Raw genomic sequence first — 17,633 nt, 5'->3', positions numbered from 1 at the left:
TCAAATCTTTAGATGAAGAGGTCTTTTTGTGTTGTGGGTGGTTGGCGGATACTCTGGTGTGGTTTGCTTCTTCTTTCCTATGAAACATCTATCGACCTTATCTTCCCCTCTTCTTTTTTATGTTTGTTACTCTCTTGTAATACCTCTAATCTTCTGGCACTTATATGACCTTATTGTGTTGCGAGCGCCGTAAAACCTCTACTAAAACGAACGTTTTGTGTCCCCAGAGTGCCTGCTACAGTGTGGAGGGAGTGGATGAGCAGCATGAGTTCGCCCGGCTCAAGCAGTCTATGGAAATGGTCGGATTCTCCCCAGAGACGCAGAAAAAGTAAAAACGAAATTTTGAATGACATAATGGTACAGGTAGTCTACCGCCGTAAGCTGACAAAACGCCTTTTTTTTTCCACAGCAGTTTCGAGAAAAAAAGTTTTTTGGCAGCATAACCATTTAAAAATAGAACTATTCCGAAATTTGAATTCTAATTTATAAAAAAACTAGTTACAGTTTGACTTGGATTTTTTCACACAAGTAGGGTAATTAATCAGGCTTTTGATTTAGAAATGAACAATTTTAGCGGCAAAATGAAAAAAAGACATTTTGTCAACTTACGGCAGTCTAATGGTTAGGCTACTGGATGCGTAGTCGTGAGGTTGGGAGTTCGGGTGTTCGAGGGTCAGACCCCGCCGTTGTGTCTTTAGGAAAGACAACTTTACATGAATTTTCTTCACTTCACATAGGTGTGAATGGATACCAGGCCGTAGATGGCGAAAGATTCTGTCAGTATTGTAGTGTTTTAGGCCTGTAAAATGGTTGCTTGCACTGTGTACTTCCCAGGAAGTTGAGATTGTTTTAGAATGCTATCAGGTTTGTGGTTTGCTGGGGTAGTAATATAGATTGAAAAGTGCATAGAGCTTACTGTTGAGTGGGAATTTGCGCTACGCAAATGCTAATTGTTATTAATCATTATTATTGTATTGCAATTTTTACCACATAAACTTTTATTTCCAAGCAAGATCATGAATTCTAGAGTATGGGGTGAGGGATAATATTATTGTTCCATATATATATTATGTACGAATATTACAACAATATTACTTTGTATTTGCTATGGCAATAATACTTTAGTTGGTTTATATAAATCACATATCCCAATGTGCCTGGCTCTAAGGGTGTCCTCAACTAAAATGAAACTGATAATTTCTTGTATGGGAGAACAAGTACGTGTGATGGTGATGAAATCAGCTCGTCAAAATAAAGAGACTAAAAAACCTTTTTGGCAATAACATTTTTTTTTTTAAGTAAAAAAAGTTTTTGTTGTTGTTGTTGTTGCTTTTTCTGCGCAACAGTATTCATGTCCACCTAAAAGCACACTTCCGTTTAAAGTGTTGATGCAGGGGACAAAAAAGTAAATTTGCAGGTTTCAATCACATTCAAGCTTTGTAAGTTGTAATAAAAATGATAGATTGCAGTTACATTGTGCTCTATCCCATAATGAGTATAGGCTTTGAGCGCTTTACGTCAATCACAGGATCACTGAGTGAAATACTTCATTCACACAAAATAACATATTTTACAGAATCAAGAAAAATCAGTTCAACTACAAAACTTTCACAACCATACATTAATTATACACACATAAGGATAGCGGTAAAAAACAGAACATGTCAGCATTCACAAACACATTACAACTAAGAATTAAACAAATGAGTCAACTTTGGCTTCCATGTTCTCGCGAATTCTCCCTCTGACACCAGGCGACCCCCACCTCCCTCAGTCCCAATTATCCCGACTTCCTTTCAAGATAGATGGATATTTCTTTCTTCAAAATCAAGACAAGTGGACAAGCTTTAAGGGGATAGTGTTAACCCCGTATGCTTAAAAATTGATGACCACCTGAATAGTTTTTGTAACTTTTTTGTGTGCAAAGTCTTGTGTCCTGTTATGCTTTTGACTGATTTCTTTTGGTATATATTTTATTCCAGAATCTTCAGCGTTCTATCTGCTGTTCTGCATCTTGGTAATATCGAATTCAAAAAGGTAGGTCCAGAATCCTTTTGTGTGAAATGTCACATAGCACTGTGAACATCTTAAGCTTAAGTGAATGAGTTGAATGCCCCAATCGACACACTTAAGTTTTCTAAGAGGCGACACCTCTGAGTTAAACATCCTTCTATGATAGGACTGTGGCAAATGGGTTGCGAGCCTTGGTGTAGCAGTTTGTTGATTTGCTGAGACCTAAGTTTGACTCTAGCATGGGGAGAATTTTTTTTAGTGTATCTTAGTGTTTCTGCCTCCTAAATGATCTAAAGTGTGTCGAAGAGAGGCGTAAAACCACCTACATTGAATCTTATTTTTCAACTACAGTCCAAGGGCCAGATGTGGCTGGTGAGGTCAGTTCGATATGTTGGTTGTCTTTATGTTACAGGATTCAGTACATCGTACAGGGACAAAATAGTTAAACGGCGGGGCAATCAGCGCTCTGTCAGTTATCCGGAGTTGGTGGTTGGAGGGTGCTCTGGTGTGGTTTGCTTCTTCTTTCCTTTCAAACATCTATCGTCATTATCTCCCCTCCTTTTTTGTGTTTGTTACTCTCTTGTAAAACCTCTAATCTCTGGCTTTTATATGACCTTATCGTGTTGCAAGTGCCGTAAAACACTTACTAAAACAAAGAGTAATCCGGCCCACTTAAAAAAAAAGAGTTATGTGATCATTTTTCCCCGACTTTGGTGAAATGTTTCAATGTATTTTTTGTTGTTGTTGTCCCCAGAAGGGAGATAAGCACCACGACGAGTCTGTCACGGTCAGGAGTGGAGAGACGGTGAAGACTATCTCCTTGTTACTCAAGGTAAGGAACTCATCCTTGGTTTGATCAGGTCAAGAACTCTCAGTTTTATAAAGACCGTTGACTTTACTCAAAGAAGTTAAAAATGATATTTTAAAAATGTAAAAGACCGATTTTACCTTAAAGTTTTAAACTTCATCCATTCCGATGTTACAAAGTAAAAAGCAAGCTGTGGTGTGATGTTATGTGAATCCAACCAACTAGAGTCCCGAGCACTCGTATGACAATATGTAGTTGCGAGTGCTGTAAAATTCTTACCAAACGAACAAGACGCAATGTCTATAAACATTTTCGGTGTACTTAATTTTTTTAATGTAATTATGTATAGACTGTGTCACACAGCCAAACAGCTTTCTTAAATGAATAACTGAAAAAGTTGTGCTAATATATTTTCTTACGGTCGGCAAGCTGTTTTAGGCCCAAAAAGCAACATTTTTCTGCAAAGGCTTGCAAAAAAAGCTGTTTCATGTATTTCACGATTGCACATGCATTATGTCTCTTTCCTTGCTCTGTTCAGCATTTAGAATTTGAGTTTTCCCAAAAAGTTTCTTAGCTCATGAAACGGACAACATAGATTAAGAAACTGCAATTTTAAAAAAATTAATGAATTTTGTCCCCAATACATCTGAACAGTTAGTTGACTTTGTACACTGCAACATTTCATTGTCTTGTGATAAATTTTGAGCAGCTTTTTGGTGTGGCTGGCTATATATATTTTCGTTAAAATATGCCATCAGAATGTTGCTGTAAGGGTTACATGTATTTTTTAAAACATTTTCAGGTCAAAGAGAGATACGTGTTGGAAGCCTTGACACAGAAAAAGACGACAGCTGGCGATGAAACGTTTGTCATCAACTACAAAATGGAAGATGTGAGTTGACCTAAAGTTTTTAGTTGTGTGCTCATTTGCTGGGTTTGGTTTGATCAGAGAAAGGTTGACTTTGATTTTTTAAAAATCAGATTGGTTGCTGCTCTGTGTAAGTTCAATCTTACTTCATGTCAAAACGCTGTGCCAAATCCAACAAATACCGGCTGTAACTCATCTCACAAAACCCCACAAAAGCTAGATTTATTGTTTGAGGGATGCAACTGTTGAATTAAACAAACTTTAAATAGCATGCCTGCCCTTTCCGCAAACTGCCGAGACCAATTATGTGTCGGGAAACTGTAAAAATAGTGAAGAAATCAGAAGTGACTGGGTGAGAGTTAAACGTTTCTTATATGTCTAAGTCTTTGGACCCAGCGTCAGTATCGGCAGTCAGAGAGTTAATTTGCCGGAATGAAATGTCTGGGGTGGGGGTGTGTTACTTTCTATTTCCATAAAGTTACTATTCGTATTTCATTGCCGCCATTCAACATTTCGTATCATGTCTAAATTTTGAATAAATGAAACTCAAGTATGTTCTAGAGTTTGGTGGTCCTAGTCTCATTCCTCTTCTTAAAATAGTATTGGATTTAGACAACTTTAAGCTACCAATAACTGCATGTGGCCAAAAATTGACGAGCGCCTGATTCCACCACGTTGAGACACAAATTATTCTTTTTGTGGACAAAAGCACTCTTGTCTTGATGCTGAAGGGCAACAGGATGCAAAAGTAGACAAAAAGTGTTCATTTTGTAAGGTAGATGATGACTTCACTGTGAGAGCAACACTTAATTGAATCAAACCCCACCCTCAGTGGGTGGTTGGTGGGTGCTCTGGTGTGGTTTGCCCCTTCTTTCCTATCAAACATCTATCGTTCTTATCTCCCCTTCTTCTTTTTTATTTTTGTTACTCTCTTGTAACACCTCTAATCTCCTGACGCTCATATGACCGTATGCAGTTGCGAGCGCCGTAAAACCTCCACTAAAACTACTTAACCCCCCACCCCCACCCTCAGGCTATTGCGACCCGAGATGCCATGGCCAAGTGCATCTACGGTGCCTTATTTGACTGGATCGTGCTCAAAGTGAACCAGGCGCTGCTGGCCAAGAAACACGACTCGGAACACGAAGGAGACTCCATCGGTGTGCTCGACATCTTCGGCTTTGAGGATTTTGGCCGCAACAGCTTTGAGCAGTTTTGCATCAATTATGCCAACGAGCATCTGCAGTACTACTTCAACCAACATATTTTCAAGTTTGAGCAGGTTTGTAATATACTATTAGTTGGATATTAATAGGATAATTTTCATCAGCATTACTATAACTATTATTACTATTATTACTATGGTTATTGTTATTATTCTTTTTATTCTTAATACTATTATTGTTATTATTTAACCATTATTATCATTTTCATTGATGATTATCATCATATTGTTGTTGCTACTGTTGTTTCTTTTACGTTTTTACAGTTTGAGCTTTGATGGCAGCGATACTTTTGTTATTGATGATAGTGATGGAAATGGTTCTTGATGAAACCCAGCTGAAATAATTTTTTAATGTCATAAAATTTAAGTTAACAGATTTTTGTTTTTCCTTTTCGTACTTACAATAATGATGATTGATAGAGACAGTGGTGTTAAGAGCATCAAGCCATGTGAATAATCATCCCCTCCCCCCTTCCTCCTCTTCCTCTTCTCCTCTCTTCCCCTCTTCCAGGAGGAGTATCAGCGTGAAGGTATCCAGTGGAAGAACATTGAGTTCATCGACAACACTGGGAGTCTGGAGCTTTTCTCCAAACGTCCCAGCGGCCTTTTTTACCTCCTGGATGAAGAGTGCAAGTGAGTATACCGAATTTTCCCTTTACTTATATCTTTTGTGTCGCGACGTGGTGGAATCAGGCGCTTGTCAATTTTTGGGCATCTGGAGTTATTGGTATCATCATAAAGCTTTTTCATTTGTCTTGCTTTCTTTGAAAAAAACTACACATCTATCTTGAATAGAAGTTCAGATGTTTGCTATTGAAGGATGTGGTGTTGCTTGGTTTCTGAAGTAAAATGGCCGACAAAGTTTGGTGACTCCCAAAGCTAGAGAGTCTTTGGAAAATGCAAATTTACATCTTTTGTGCCTTTGATCAACGTTTTTCAGTAAAATCCACACCTAAATGAGTTTTTAAATGGACATTAAAGATGTTGGGCCAAAATAAGAAAATTGGAAAAAATTGCACAATGTCCATAAAAATGCAGATTTCTTTGATTTCATTATTTTGCTGAGCGCCTGATTTCACCACAATGCCTCATATTTGTTTTCCACTTTGCCAGGAATAAATGCACACTTGAGAGATCCATTATTATGTGGACATGATTGTTTGTAAGTTTCAACAACTTGCTTTTCTCAAGCAATAGCTGATTGGTTGGTTTGAGGCCTCCACTGGTAGGTCTTCCTACTTTTTAACTTTTCCTCTGTCTGTCTGTTTTACTTTTTCCCAACACTGAATGACTGTTATTGTGTCCCTGTGCTTCTCCTTACTCTAACAAGTAACGCACTGGCTGACTATTACTATTTTGATGTGTTTCAGTCTATTTCACCTGGGTGGTTGTCAGGTGCTCTGGTGTGGTTTGCTCCTTCTTTCCTTTCAAACATCTATTGTCCTTGTCCCTCCTCTTTCTTTTTTTGTTGTGTTTGTTACTCTCTTGTAACACTTCTAATGGTAGGTACTTTTATTATATAACATAATTAAGTTGCTAATGTTGTAAAACTCTTACTGAAACAAACAAACCAGAAATAAAAACCCCACTGCGCCCCCTCCCCCCCCCAAAAAAAAAAACACACAAAAAAAAAAACAACAACAAAAAACAGACCCCAAACGAAAAAAACCAAAAAAACCCCAACAAAACAAACAAACAAAACCGCCCCCTCTGTTTCACATGTGTTGGACTCATTTTGATTTTGTGTATTTGTCTTTCAGTTTCCCGGCTGCCACCAATGAGACTCTCCTGAACAAGTTCACTCACCACCACAAGAGCAACCTGCACTACCAGGTGCCTCAGCTGAAGGAGGGAGCCTTCAGCATCATGCACTACGCTGGCCGAGTCAAGTACTTCGTCAAGGTAGTAATAATAGTAATAATGATAATAATAGTAATAATGATAATGCTGATAATAGTGAGGATGATAATAATATTAGTAATAATAGTTATGATGATAATAATAATAATAATAATAGAGATGATATAATAAAATTATAGTAAAAATAATTATCTTAATAATGATAATAATAATAATCGCTCGTCCGTCAACGTCTGAAGATAACCATTACATCCGCAGAGGAGAATATTTCTCTAGCAAAACAGAAGAATTTGAAGGGTAAGATGATTTGTGACTTCTGCAGTGACCGATGTGATCAACTCTGGCAGAGAAAAGTTTGCCACATTTTGAACATTTTAAGGCTCCTCTTCCTCATGTGGATGTTCGCAGCCTGGGAGCTTCTCTTTTGGTTTCAGCATTTATTGTGTCAAGGTGATGACTTCTGTCAAAATAGGAAAGATAGCGACAATAACAACAACAACAACAACAACAACAACAACAATAACTGCACATGACAACAACAACAACAACAACAACAACAATAACTGCACATGCCCCCCCCCCCCCCAAAAAAAAGAACCCAAAACTACTGTCGAAAAATATTTTGTTAACAGTTATGGTATTTTTTTCTTCCCTTCTTCTGAGTCTTGCGAATGTTGTCTTTTCCCTATCACCTTTTGTTACTGTCTCATATTATGCATCTATTTCTCTATTTTGAAAGGATTTCCGGGAGAAAAATCTTGACCTTGTACGGCCAGAGATTGTAGCAACTTTGAAGAAAAGCAGCCTGGCATTTGTGAGAGAATTGATGGGTAAGTACCTGCTCTTCCCAGAACAATTTATCTTGAGGCCTGAATAATTCATTTTTCTGAGACTTTTTCAAAGGAAAATTGATAGGACACAACATATACACTGGAGACAACAATGCATTTATTATGTCAAATACCTATATTTAAGATGACAGTCATATTCTTTGAGACTCCTTGACTTTCTTATAAATGGATTAAATAATACAAATATGTTTTCCCACACCTTGAAGACTTTCAGTGGATAAGTACTACGAATATAGACTTTCACACACCTTGAAGACTTATCAATGGATTAAGTGACACACGTATTCTTAATATTTGAGACATTTTGTCAGAGTTCTGATGTTCTGTTATGTTCCTTTTCTCCCCAGGCATTGACCCTGTTGCGGTTCTGCGCTGGTCCGTAGTCCGCGCATTCTTCAGGTGTTTCTTCGCTTTCATCAAAGCAGGAGAGAGATACAGGAAAAATGGAGGTATGCCTTTTTTTTTTAGATCAGAATTTGCTTTTTATTGTCTGTAGTTTTCATAAAAATCCCTTATGCATACTTTGCCATGAGCTAGGAATTTTTTTTTTAGATCAGATCAGTGCTGTTTATTTTCTTATCTTCTGCAAGCTGCTCCCAGCAGTTTGCTGTAGGAACCACTGGCCGGTGATCTGCTGTCAGTGGCTTGAGCAAATTCCTTTACAACAGGGACAGCATTATAATTATGGTAATTTTCAGCAGTTGCAGAGAATCGGTCTCTTTTACTTGTAGTTTTCTCCTTAGATGAAGAAATAAAGAAAATATATTTGTGCTGGTGTGAGCAATCCGCTATGTCAAAATTTTGAGAATTTTCTATTTTCGCACCCTCTCAAAGATCTATCAAAGATGCACCTTTTAACATCACAGTAACGGGCAACAGATACAACATGATTCCTCTGTTGTATCAATGCCTCATGTTTAATAAAATGTCTGTTTTCCTTTTGTAAAAACTACCAATCATTTATTAAAAAACGTTTTTTTTCTGTGATGTTCAGGGAAAGAGAGTCGCAGGCGACCAGCTCCCAGCAAAAGATTGTCAGATCCAACTCTGCAGGATGTTTTCAATGAAAATTTGCTCAAGTAAGACATGTTGTGTTTCGTGTAGTGACTCTGTTACTTTGTCTAGGTGTTTCTTTTGTACATTTTTTTTGTTTGTGTCGTATGTTTTACGTTCATGTTGCAAAAATGTAAGGCTTTCACTTCTGAATTAGCGCAGGTCAGAGGTGAACTTAATTATCTGTTGTGCAGCTGTGAGCTGCTCTGTTCAGACATTCTGATCCAAGTCTCTGTAGTTGTGTGTCATTGTTCCTTTTCCAGTTCTGTTGTTTTGGTGAATTTACAGTTATTAAAAAGCTGTGCATACAAAGTGAATCAGTTCAGGGAGTACAGTGGAGTTCTCTTAAACGGAACGTGATGATCTGAAAACAGTGGTAAACTGAAAGAAAAAAAGTAATTCTTCAATATTTTTTTTTTCTTTAATTGAGGCAACTTCTCTACATCGAAAAGCTGGCTAAACTAAAGAGACTCTGGCAGTCCCACAGATTTCAGTTTTAGCGGACTCCACAGTGATCATTTGTTGAGTTACCTAACATTTTGAGAGTTCATTTTAACAGACAGTGAGGTTTGAGTTTCGAACATTTTAGATTTTTAGGTGGGAAAATGTGTTTAAGTTGGGAGCCACTTTTTTATTCGTCAGAACTTTTTAGCTTGTGGTTCAAAATATTTCACCTCTGCCCTCTGTGTGCCACAGTTTCCTTTGATCTTCCCTCTTTCTGCACCACATGTACATTGCTTTGGATGGATTTCTTTTGGTTTGCTAGGTGATGGTAGAGAAGTCTTTGTCAAGTGGTTTTGTTTTCTGTTTTTTTTTATTTTGAAACATTTTTTCTGTTTATTAGAAGTAAATATACTTTTGTTTTTATTGAAGTAAACTTTTATGAATGTCATTGTTTGTAGAGAAATGAAAGTGCTGTGATTTAGAGCTGTAGCTATTCTTGTTTCCGACACTGTGCCTTTGTCAGGGATTTTTTAAATGTTGAGATATACGTTGGTTTTAAAGGCGTACGTAAAATTTGCCGAGTGTCATGTTTGTAGGGATTTGAAAATGCTGTGATTTCGTGCAGTAGCTAACCTTGTTTTCGATACTGCGTTCTGTGTGGGGTTGAAAATGCTAAAACAAATAAGTTGTAATGAAAACACTGTCAGGTGGGTACCCCCAATAGATCTGTGCGCCACATTGGATCATATTTATCTGAACATACATAGTTCCTAGTGCATAACATGATGGGGTCGTATACTTTCCCCATACGCCACAGGTATTTGTTAGCCACACAACACTTGAAGGGTTATAAAACACAGATGCTTGAATTTGCTCGCCATATCCCGAATTCTGTAAGAGATGAAACTTGATGCACCTTCTGTGTAGGGAGAGCTGGCACCATATAGTCTGTTTGCCAGAATCGCTTCAGTCCTTGGCTCTCCTTTCCCTTAGTTTTTGGGGGTTGTTTGGTTAGATAGAGTTTCATCAAGTTTCGGTGAGAGAAATGAAGTCAAGTTCTTTTAAAAAGAATAACAAATCAGTATTTTTAAAGTGAAAATGGGATTTCCAATGCCTGAATTCTAGTGTGACAAAGTATTGTGGAAGTCATATTTTGAAGTTACTTTTCACTCATTGTTCAAGTACAAGCAAAGAGTGTTTCGGTTAACTGAGTTAAGTCAGCTTTTCTTATTTATTAGAGCTCAGAAATAAATGTTCATCTATAAGGTTGGCTATTTTCTGTACGTTACATATTTCAGGCTAGTAAGAGCGCAGCCTTTACAGATAGTTTGAGACATCTGTCTACCAACCACCATGTTCTTGTTCTGCTTTCCTTCCTTTGTAAGAGAGTACACAGTCGAACCTGCTCTAATGGCCACCTGTATAAGACATTCTCCTGTACAAACGGCTTCTTCCTATTTCTTTCCTTGTGTAATTTTAAAAAATAAAAAAATAATAATGATACTGTGTGAGATGTCCACGTATCTTGAGAAGGCCATTTTTCTCCTCGGGTGGCCGTCTTAGACAGTTTTGACTGTATATATGAAATAGACATTTCTACCTCCTCTTCCAGCGTTTCCTTCTTTGGCCCTCCTCCTTTTTTTCCTGCTCTCCCCAACTGTAGTTTGTAGAGGAGAAGTCGCACCTTTCAACTATTTTGCGAGCCTGCTTACGTCAGTGAGGAAGCGCGTTCTGGTCATTCGACAATGCTTGAAGACAAGCTGTTTGGGTGCTTTAAAAAAAAAAAGAAAAAGACTCACAGCTTAACTATTCGAACAGATTTAAAAAAAAAAAAAAATTCCTGAAACTTAAAAAAGGAAGGCAACTACATGTATGTTATTTATTTTAAAAATCTGTAAATTCATATCAAGGAATGTATTGGCCGCACAGTTTGAAACGTGGTTCAACACTACCTTCGGTCTGCTGATCGGATGTCTGTGTGTGTCCGCTGCTTCCTTAAACCAGCTATCTTTGTGTGAAAAGACTGTAAGAATTCAGGTCAACTTCATAAAGAAGAAGTCTGGAAATATCTTTTTAAAGTTTGAAACTTATCTTCTTGGTAATTTATCTGCGACACCTCTTCCAAATTACAAGAGGCAGAAGTGAATTGTGGAACTAATGTATCTTCCTAGAGGAGTTTCGAATCTCTCCTCATAGGTGCGTCAGGGTTGTGACGGATTAAACAAAGTTTATTCAAGGCAATTTTACTTTAAATGTTCAAAGTCTTGAACTCCTTAAACATGCCTTACCTTAAGACAGAGTAAATGGCGGTTTAGAGCAATTTTTGTCATTTTTCTATAGCCAGAGCCCACTTTGGCCTCCTGTATGGGGCTAAAATTTTCGTACCACCTTTAGACATGTATTTCCAAATGGGGCATTAAATAACACCTCTTCAAAATGATTAAATTCCCCGGTAATGGGGGTTGTTGCTCTAGTTGGCAAGCGCTGGTATATAGTCTCTTCATCAAGCTCTGTAACTTGTAAAGACTTTGTTGTTAGGTGCATTGTGAAAACTTGTTGTTAGGTGGGTTTTACTGTAAAGATTTTGTTGCCAGGTGCGTTGTAAAAACTTTTCTTAGGTGCGTGGTAAAGATTTTGTTGTTTGCTGCGCAGTAAATAGTATGATGTAAGGTGTGTTGTAAAGACTTTATTGTTAGGTGCGACTGGTCCAGTGAAGAAGTATACACAAATGGATCTCCCTTTTTCCCCCCTCATTCAGCCTTGCCTGTATATTCCTGTTCCTGCCCCTCTCAAATATGACCTTTGTTTTGGTATTTGTGAAAAGACTGACGTGTCTTTTTCCTTTTTCTTTTTTTTTCCTTTCTTTAAAATTTTTTTTTGCAAGCGTTTCCTAGTTCAACCATGCTCCTTTCTCCTCCAACATATAGATTTTATCACATAGCTTCCACGGCAGCCGTATTGCGTCGGATTCAGTGAGTGACGGAATGAGCCAAAAACTGACACACTCAAATGCCTAGCAAAGCTGTCTCCCTCTCTCTGTGCCCTTCGCTCTCTCTCTCTTTCTTTCTCACTCTGTCTCATCACCATAACCAGAACTAGTTTTTTCCTGTCTTTCCCCCCTCCTGTTTTTCTTTCTCTTGCTGTGGTGTATTGAACTAATGGAGTGTGCTCAGTAGGCTGCTAATCAAAACTGTAGTGGGTAATCTCTTGATTGAAGAAAAAAATAAACAATAGAGACACGCTTTTGTGGCACTGACTGCACGTCTTGATGAGTGTTATCTGCAGTTGGCAATTCAAGTTTGTTGGTTTAAGAGAGCTCAAAGGCAGTCTTTCACTATTTTCTTCAGAAAATATTTAGTTCTTTCTGTGGATGGGTATATGATTTCTTAATAAATCTTATTAATTATAATTATTGAATTTATATAGCGAGCGCATATTCATGCTCTAAAGCATGCTCTATCAGCTTTATAACTATTATGTCCTCAGCAGACCGTAGGAAACTCGGAAATATCCTATCTTTCCCAGGAAGCATACAGTTCAAGCAGTCAATTAAGCTCTCAAACACTAACAAACTGATGAGGTCTTTTGCTGTCTATAGCCGGGTATCCATTTCCATTTGAGTGAAGTGCGAGAAATTTGCGTAAAGTGCCTTTTCCAGGCCCACAACATAGAGTCCCTTACAGGGTTTGAACCCAGGACCTTTTGGTTATGAGCCCGACAGCCTAACCACTTGATAAACACACACACACACACACACACACATACACAAACACACACACACACACACACATACGCACACAAACACACACACACAAACTCATGTGTGCAAACACACACATACAGACCTACTCTGCTCACCCACACCCACACCCACCCACACACATGCACACACACACACACACACACACACACACACACACACACACACACACACACACACGCACACACTCACTCCCCACACACACACACACGAACTCATGTGCAAGCACACACACACACACGCACACGCACACACACAAACTCATGTGTGCAAACACACACATGCAGACCTACTCACACACACACACACCCACTCACACACACACACACACACACACACACACACACACACACACACACACACACTCAATCATTCCCATGGGTAGGCATGCAGTCATACTGGAACACATGTTGACATGCAAATATTATGCACGCTCACTAAAAACACGTTTGCACACAATTACATGCACAATGTGCATTTTTCTTGCACTGAGAGGCAATCACACTGCCATATCTTATGCACATAATATATTTTTCCTGAAACAGTTGCACAAAAGTGTACACGGGCCTGTGCACCTTTTAAAAAACCCTCCAAAACAACAGCAAAAAATGCTGACTGCAAATGAACATGCGCCTCACTCTCTTGTCTATACTGATCAGTGCATTCCAGTTCATAAAGTGAGTGGCATTTTGGGACCTAGTGAAAACTCATCTATTGAACGTGGACTGATGATGATATTCGCAAGACTGCTTTTCAACAAACCCAGTTGGAGAGCAGCAATCCTAGTAGGAGGCAGCAAATCATATGTTGAAGGAGGCAGCAAATCATATGTTGCTTCACGAATTAAAAATGCTGAAGTGAAGAGAGAAGAAGAGAGAAGTACGCAGCTGCTCACACATCCACAAATGCAAATGAAGCTTTTGAATGCTCAAAATGAGGCAAACTGTTCTCTGCCAGAATTGGTCTCATTGACCATAGCAGACGCCACAAGTCATCTGATTTCTTATATTTCTCTATGAGAAATGTTCTCGTCTGCTGATACGTTGGTCATCGTCAGACACTAATGGATGAGCTATTATATTATTACTCTCCAAGAACACTTGCGCAGTGACAGTTCCTTAAAACTCAATCGTTACTTTTTGGGCCCCAACTGAATGTATCATAAGTGTTTTCCCTGAAGATAGCTCATTTCGTCTGTCTCAATACAAAACTATAAGTCAGAGTGAAGCAAGGACCAATTGTGAGGACAGATTAGAACACTGCAGGAACATGTCATTGTACTTTCACACATTCTACTCGTGTCAATGATCATTTGATATGAATAACATCACTTACATGGCACTTGATAAAAGACACAGGGGACCCCCAAAAGAAAAAAAATAATTAGGAAATAATAAATAAATAAATAAGTGAGTAAGAAAGTAAATAAATAAATAAATAAGATAGAAATATATAATTACTTAAAATTTTTACTGCTGAAAAAACTGAGTGGGTAAAAAAAACAACATGTAGTATTTACTTCATTTATATATTTAGAAAATTCATATGAAAAAATAAGGATACACTGACTGCCAAGCGTTCGTATTTGGTACATTGGTGGTCAGTCTATCTCCAGGGCCAAAGTCGGTCTTGTGAAATGTGTCAGTCACTTTGTAAACTTTACAAAGCTGCAAAGAAACATATTAACTGATAAGATTGCATAAAGCACATTATCGTGGGACTTAATTTTTAAAAAATTAAGAAGTCTCATGTTCATTGCCAGCACAAAAAAAAAAAGACAGCACCAAGAGTCGTTCAACTTGCATATCTCATGTGTACTTTGTGCGAACACAGATCAGCTTTCTGCAAACACTGTCACGCTATTTCATTCCAGTTTTTTACTAACTGAACATCCAGAAGGATGCCAGAAATGAAACTTATTTCTTTGACAATTTTAGCTGATTATCTTCAAAACAGTCCAACAGTGGCTTGCTTTTTTGCTGTGTGGAGCTAATGTTTACGCTTTTCTGCTACGTTAGAGGCTGAGGCATGCAGAGTTTCCTCAGTGTATCGCTATACACCACATTGTGCCCTCAAGTTTAGTAGGCCCTATCTGTAATTGAGGATTTTTTGGGGGGATGAAGTTTTTGTCACCGGTGTCTTTAGTGTAGTGTTTAGGCACTTTGCTATTGTAAGCAGGGGACCAGAGTTCAATTCTAGAGTGAGGAAATTTTTGTTTAAAAATCCAATATCTGTTTTTTTCTTTTGGGTTGTTGTATTCCCCTAGTCGCTGGGGTTAGCTCTGACAGGCAGGGTCAGAAGCTCGCTTTCTTAATGATCTAAATTCTATCAATGGGGAGAAAAAACACCTATATTTTTTTAAAAAGTATAAATTGTATTATGATATTATAATGAAGATCAGTTCTATAGTGCCCCAGGCGCTTTACAATTTATAAAATAAGATAAAATATGTTACAGCTTACACAAGGACAAGTTTTGTGCTTACTCTTTTTCAATGTACAACAATCCTTTCTAAATCATAGGCACGGGTAGTCTGACAAAAGAAAATTTGTAAAGGATATATAAGCTAAATTTAGACAGTATGGACATTCTTAACAGTATCAAATTAGCAGTATTTTTGCTCAATGAAGAAAATAGGGCATCTAGGCATGACAAGCTTGTGGCTCTGATATTTTAAAATTTCACACGTTACGAAAATGTATACCGGTGCATGTTCTTGATTTAAAATTTCTCTTTTCCTTTTTTTCTCTCTTCGTTTATCTGTTTTTCATTGCATTTTCATCTCACTCACATTTTGAGTTTCCTGTTTTATGTTGACTGACAGTGTACCACCACCCAGAGTCTGCTAGAAATAGTGGTGGGAAAAAAAACCCAACCCTCTTTCATTTCGACATCAACATGAAGGATTTCTGCAGAGGTATAGGTTCTCTACAATCATTCTGCAATGTCAAGTTGTGGCGGATGACTCGTTTTATTTAGAGAAATAGATTATTAGAAAGAGATTCTGAATGGGGGAGATTCTCAAAGAGAGGGAGTGGGGGGGGGAGGGGGGGGGGTTGGAGGGTATGCGTCTATGTCTTTCTATCTTGAGGCTGATACCCTCACCTTCTTGTGGATCAACAACTACAACAAACAACCCTCACCCTCCATCCTGTTTTCAATCCCTGATTGGTATCAACACCCCGCCCTACCCTACCACCCCCTGTCACATCACGCCTCCCTCCCCCCTACTATATCACCCACCGAACAGCTCCGCCCCTGCTGGCTACCCGTCGCGCCACCACCACTACCACCACCACCAGCAAAACGCTTCAGGGAGCAGGGCCATCCTCTCCAAAAACGACAACCACAGTGGCACGGCTAGGGTAGATCAGCCGCAGCACCAGCAGCAGGATAAGGAGGAGGCGGGCTCAGCGAGAGTGAGCGCTGCGGAGCGGGACAGCCTGCTGCTTCAGCACCACCGGGACGAGATCCACGAGGAGCTGATGCTGTACAGCGCCCTGGAGACAAGCCTGCCCGCCAACGACGCGCGGGTCATACGGCGGGCCAGAAAACTCCTCATGTAATGTCCCCATCTCCTCATGTCCTCATTTTCTCATTGTCTCATCTCCCCATCTCCTGTGGAATGTTGATTGTAAAGGAGGTGATTGAAACGGGAATAGAAAATAGTGGAGGTTGTGAAAAATCAGAAAACTCCTTATGTAATGTCCCCGTCTCATCTCTCCATCTCCTCATCTCCTAATTTTCTCACTTTCTCTTTTCCTCATGTCCCCATCTCCTGTGGAATGTAGATTGTAAAAGAGGTGATCGAAATGAAAATAGAAAATAATGGAGGTTGTGAAGATTTGGAAAACTCCTCTCGCGTAATGTCATCAAAATGAGTCGAAAGCATTGGAGGTTGTGAAAAATCAGTATGATTTTTGCTGGTCCTATAGCTGGCGGGCCTCAAAACTGTTCATGTAGTGTCTTCATCTCCTCATGTCCCCAGTGGAAGTTGTGAGGAATAAGAGAACTTCTCATGTAATGTCCCCATCTCTTCATGTTCCTATCTGCTGTTGAATGTAGATTGTAAAGGAGATTAAAATGAGACTAGTGGAAGTTGAGAAGAGTCAGAAAACATCTCATGTAATGTCCCATAATTTTGTCGAATGCAGATTGGAAAAGAGGCAATCAAACTGAAAATAGAAAATAATGGAGGTTGCCAAGAATTGGAAAACCCCTCTCATGCAATGTTTCCTTGTCCCGCGGAATGGAGATTGTGAAAAATCAGTATAGCTTGTGTGGGTCCTACAGCAGGCCTCAAACCTCCTCATCTAGTGTCTCCCTCTCTCCCGTGGAATGTAGGTTGTCAAGGAAGTGATGGAAATGAGAACAGAAAACAGTGGGGATTGTGGAGAATCAGAAAGCTCCTTATGTAATGTCCCGTGTTCCCGTAGAAAGCAGCTTGTAAAGGAGACTGTCAAAATGAAACTAGATAATTCTGTTGCTCAAGAAATGTTAGGGTACAATGAACATATTTTAATTTTAGTGAACCGTAAAATACTGAATTTATAGAGTTTAATAGTATGCCAACAATTAATATTTTATATTCAGAGTATGAATCGCTTTATGGAGACTTTAAAAAGACTTTAAGTAAGCTGAAGACAGTCGCATGTACACTGAGTCAGTTTCTTTTTTCCATGTTTTGAGTTCCGTCCTTTCCTTTTTGCTTTTCTGTTTAGCTTTTCCCCCGTTTCATTTTCTCTCCCCCC

At 38.8% G+C, this 17,633-nt stretch overlaps 1 protein-coding gene across 1 annotated transcript in view; it reads left to right on the top strand.

Annotated features, from left to right (window-relative positions):
* Positions 1-227: 227 nt before the first annotated feature.
* The window catches only part of LOC101854372 (unconventional myosin-IXAa), a gene marked incomplete at its 5' end in the record, with an annotated part of 74,070 nt that continues 56,664 nt past the window's right edge, over positions 228-17,633 (top strand). The window contains 11 exon segments of the mRNA XM_013089570.2: positions 228-328; positions 1,983-2,037; positions 2,768-2,845; positions 3,624-3,713; positions 4,723-4,971; positions 5,426-5,547; positions 6,675-6,816; positions 7,514-7,604; positions 7,973-8,074; positions 8,620-8,704; positions 16,133-16,444. Of these exon segments, the coding sequence (XP_012945024.1) occupies positions 291-328; positions 1,983-2,037; positions 2,768-2,845; positions 3,624-3,713; positions 4,723-4,971; positions 5,426-5,547; positions 6,675-6,816; positions 7,514-7,604; positions 7,973-8,074; positions 8,620-8,704; positions 16,133-16,444 (1,364 nt within the window).

The sequence above is a fragment of the Aplysia californica genome, unplaced genomic scaffold, assembly GCF_000002075.1.
Source record: "Aplysia californica isolate F4 #8 unplaced genomic scaffold, AplCal3.0 scaffold00986, whole genome shotgun sequence".
NCBI lineage: Eukaryota > Metazoa > Mollusca > Gastropoda > Aplysiida > Aplysiidae > Aplysia > Aplysia californica.
Note: the sequence above shows the minus strand (reverse complement) of the source record. Positions and strands in the feature narration are given on the sequence as shown.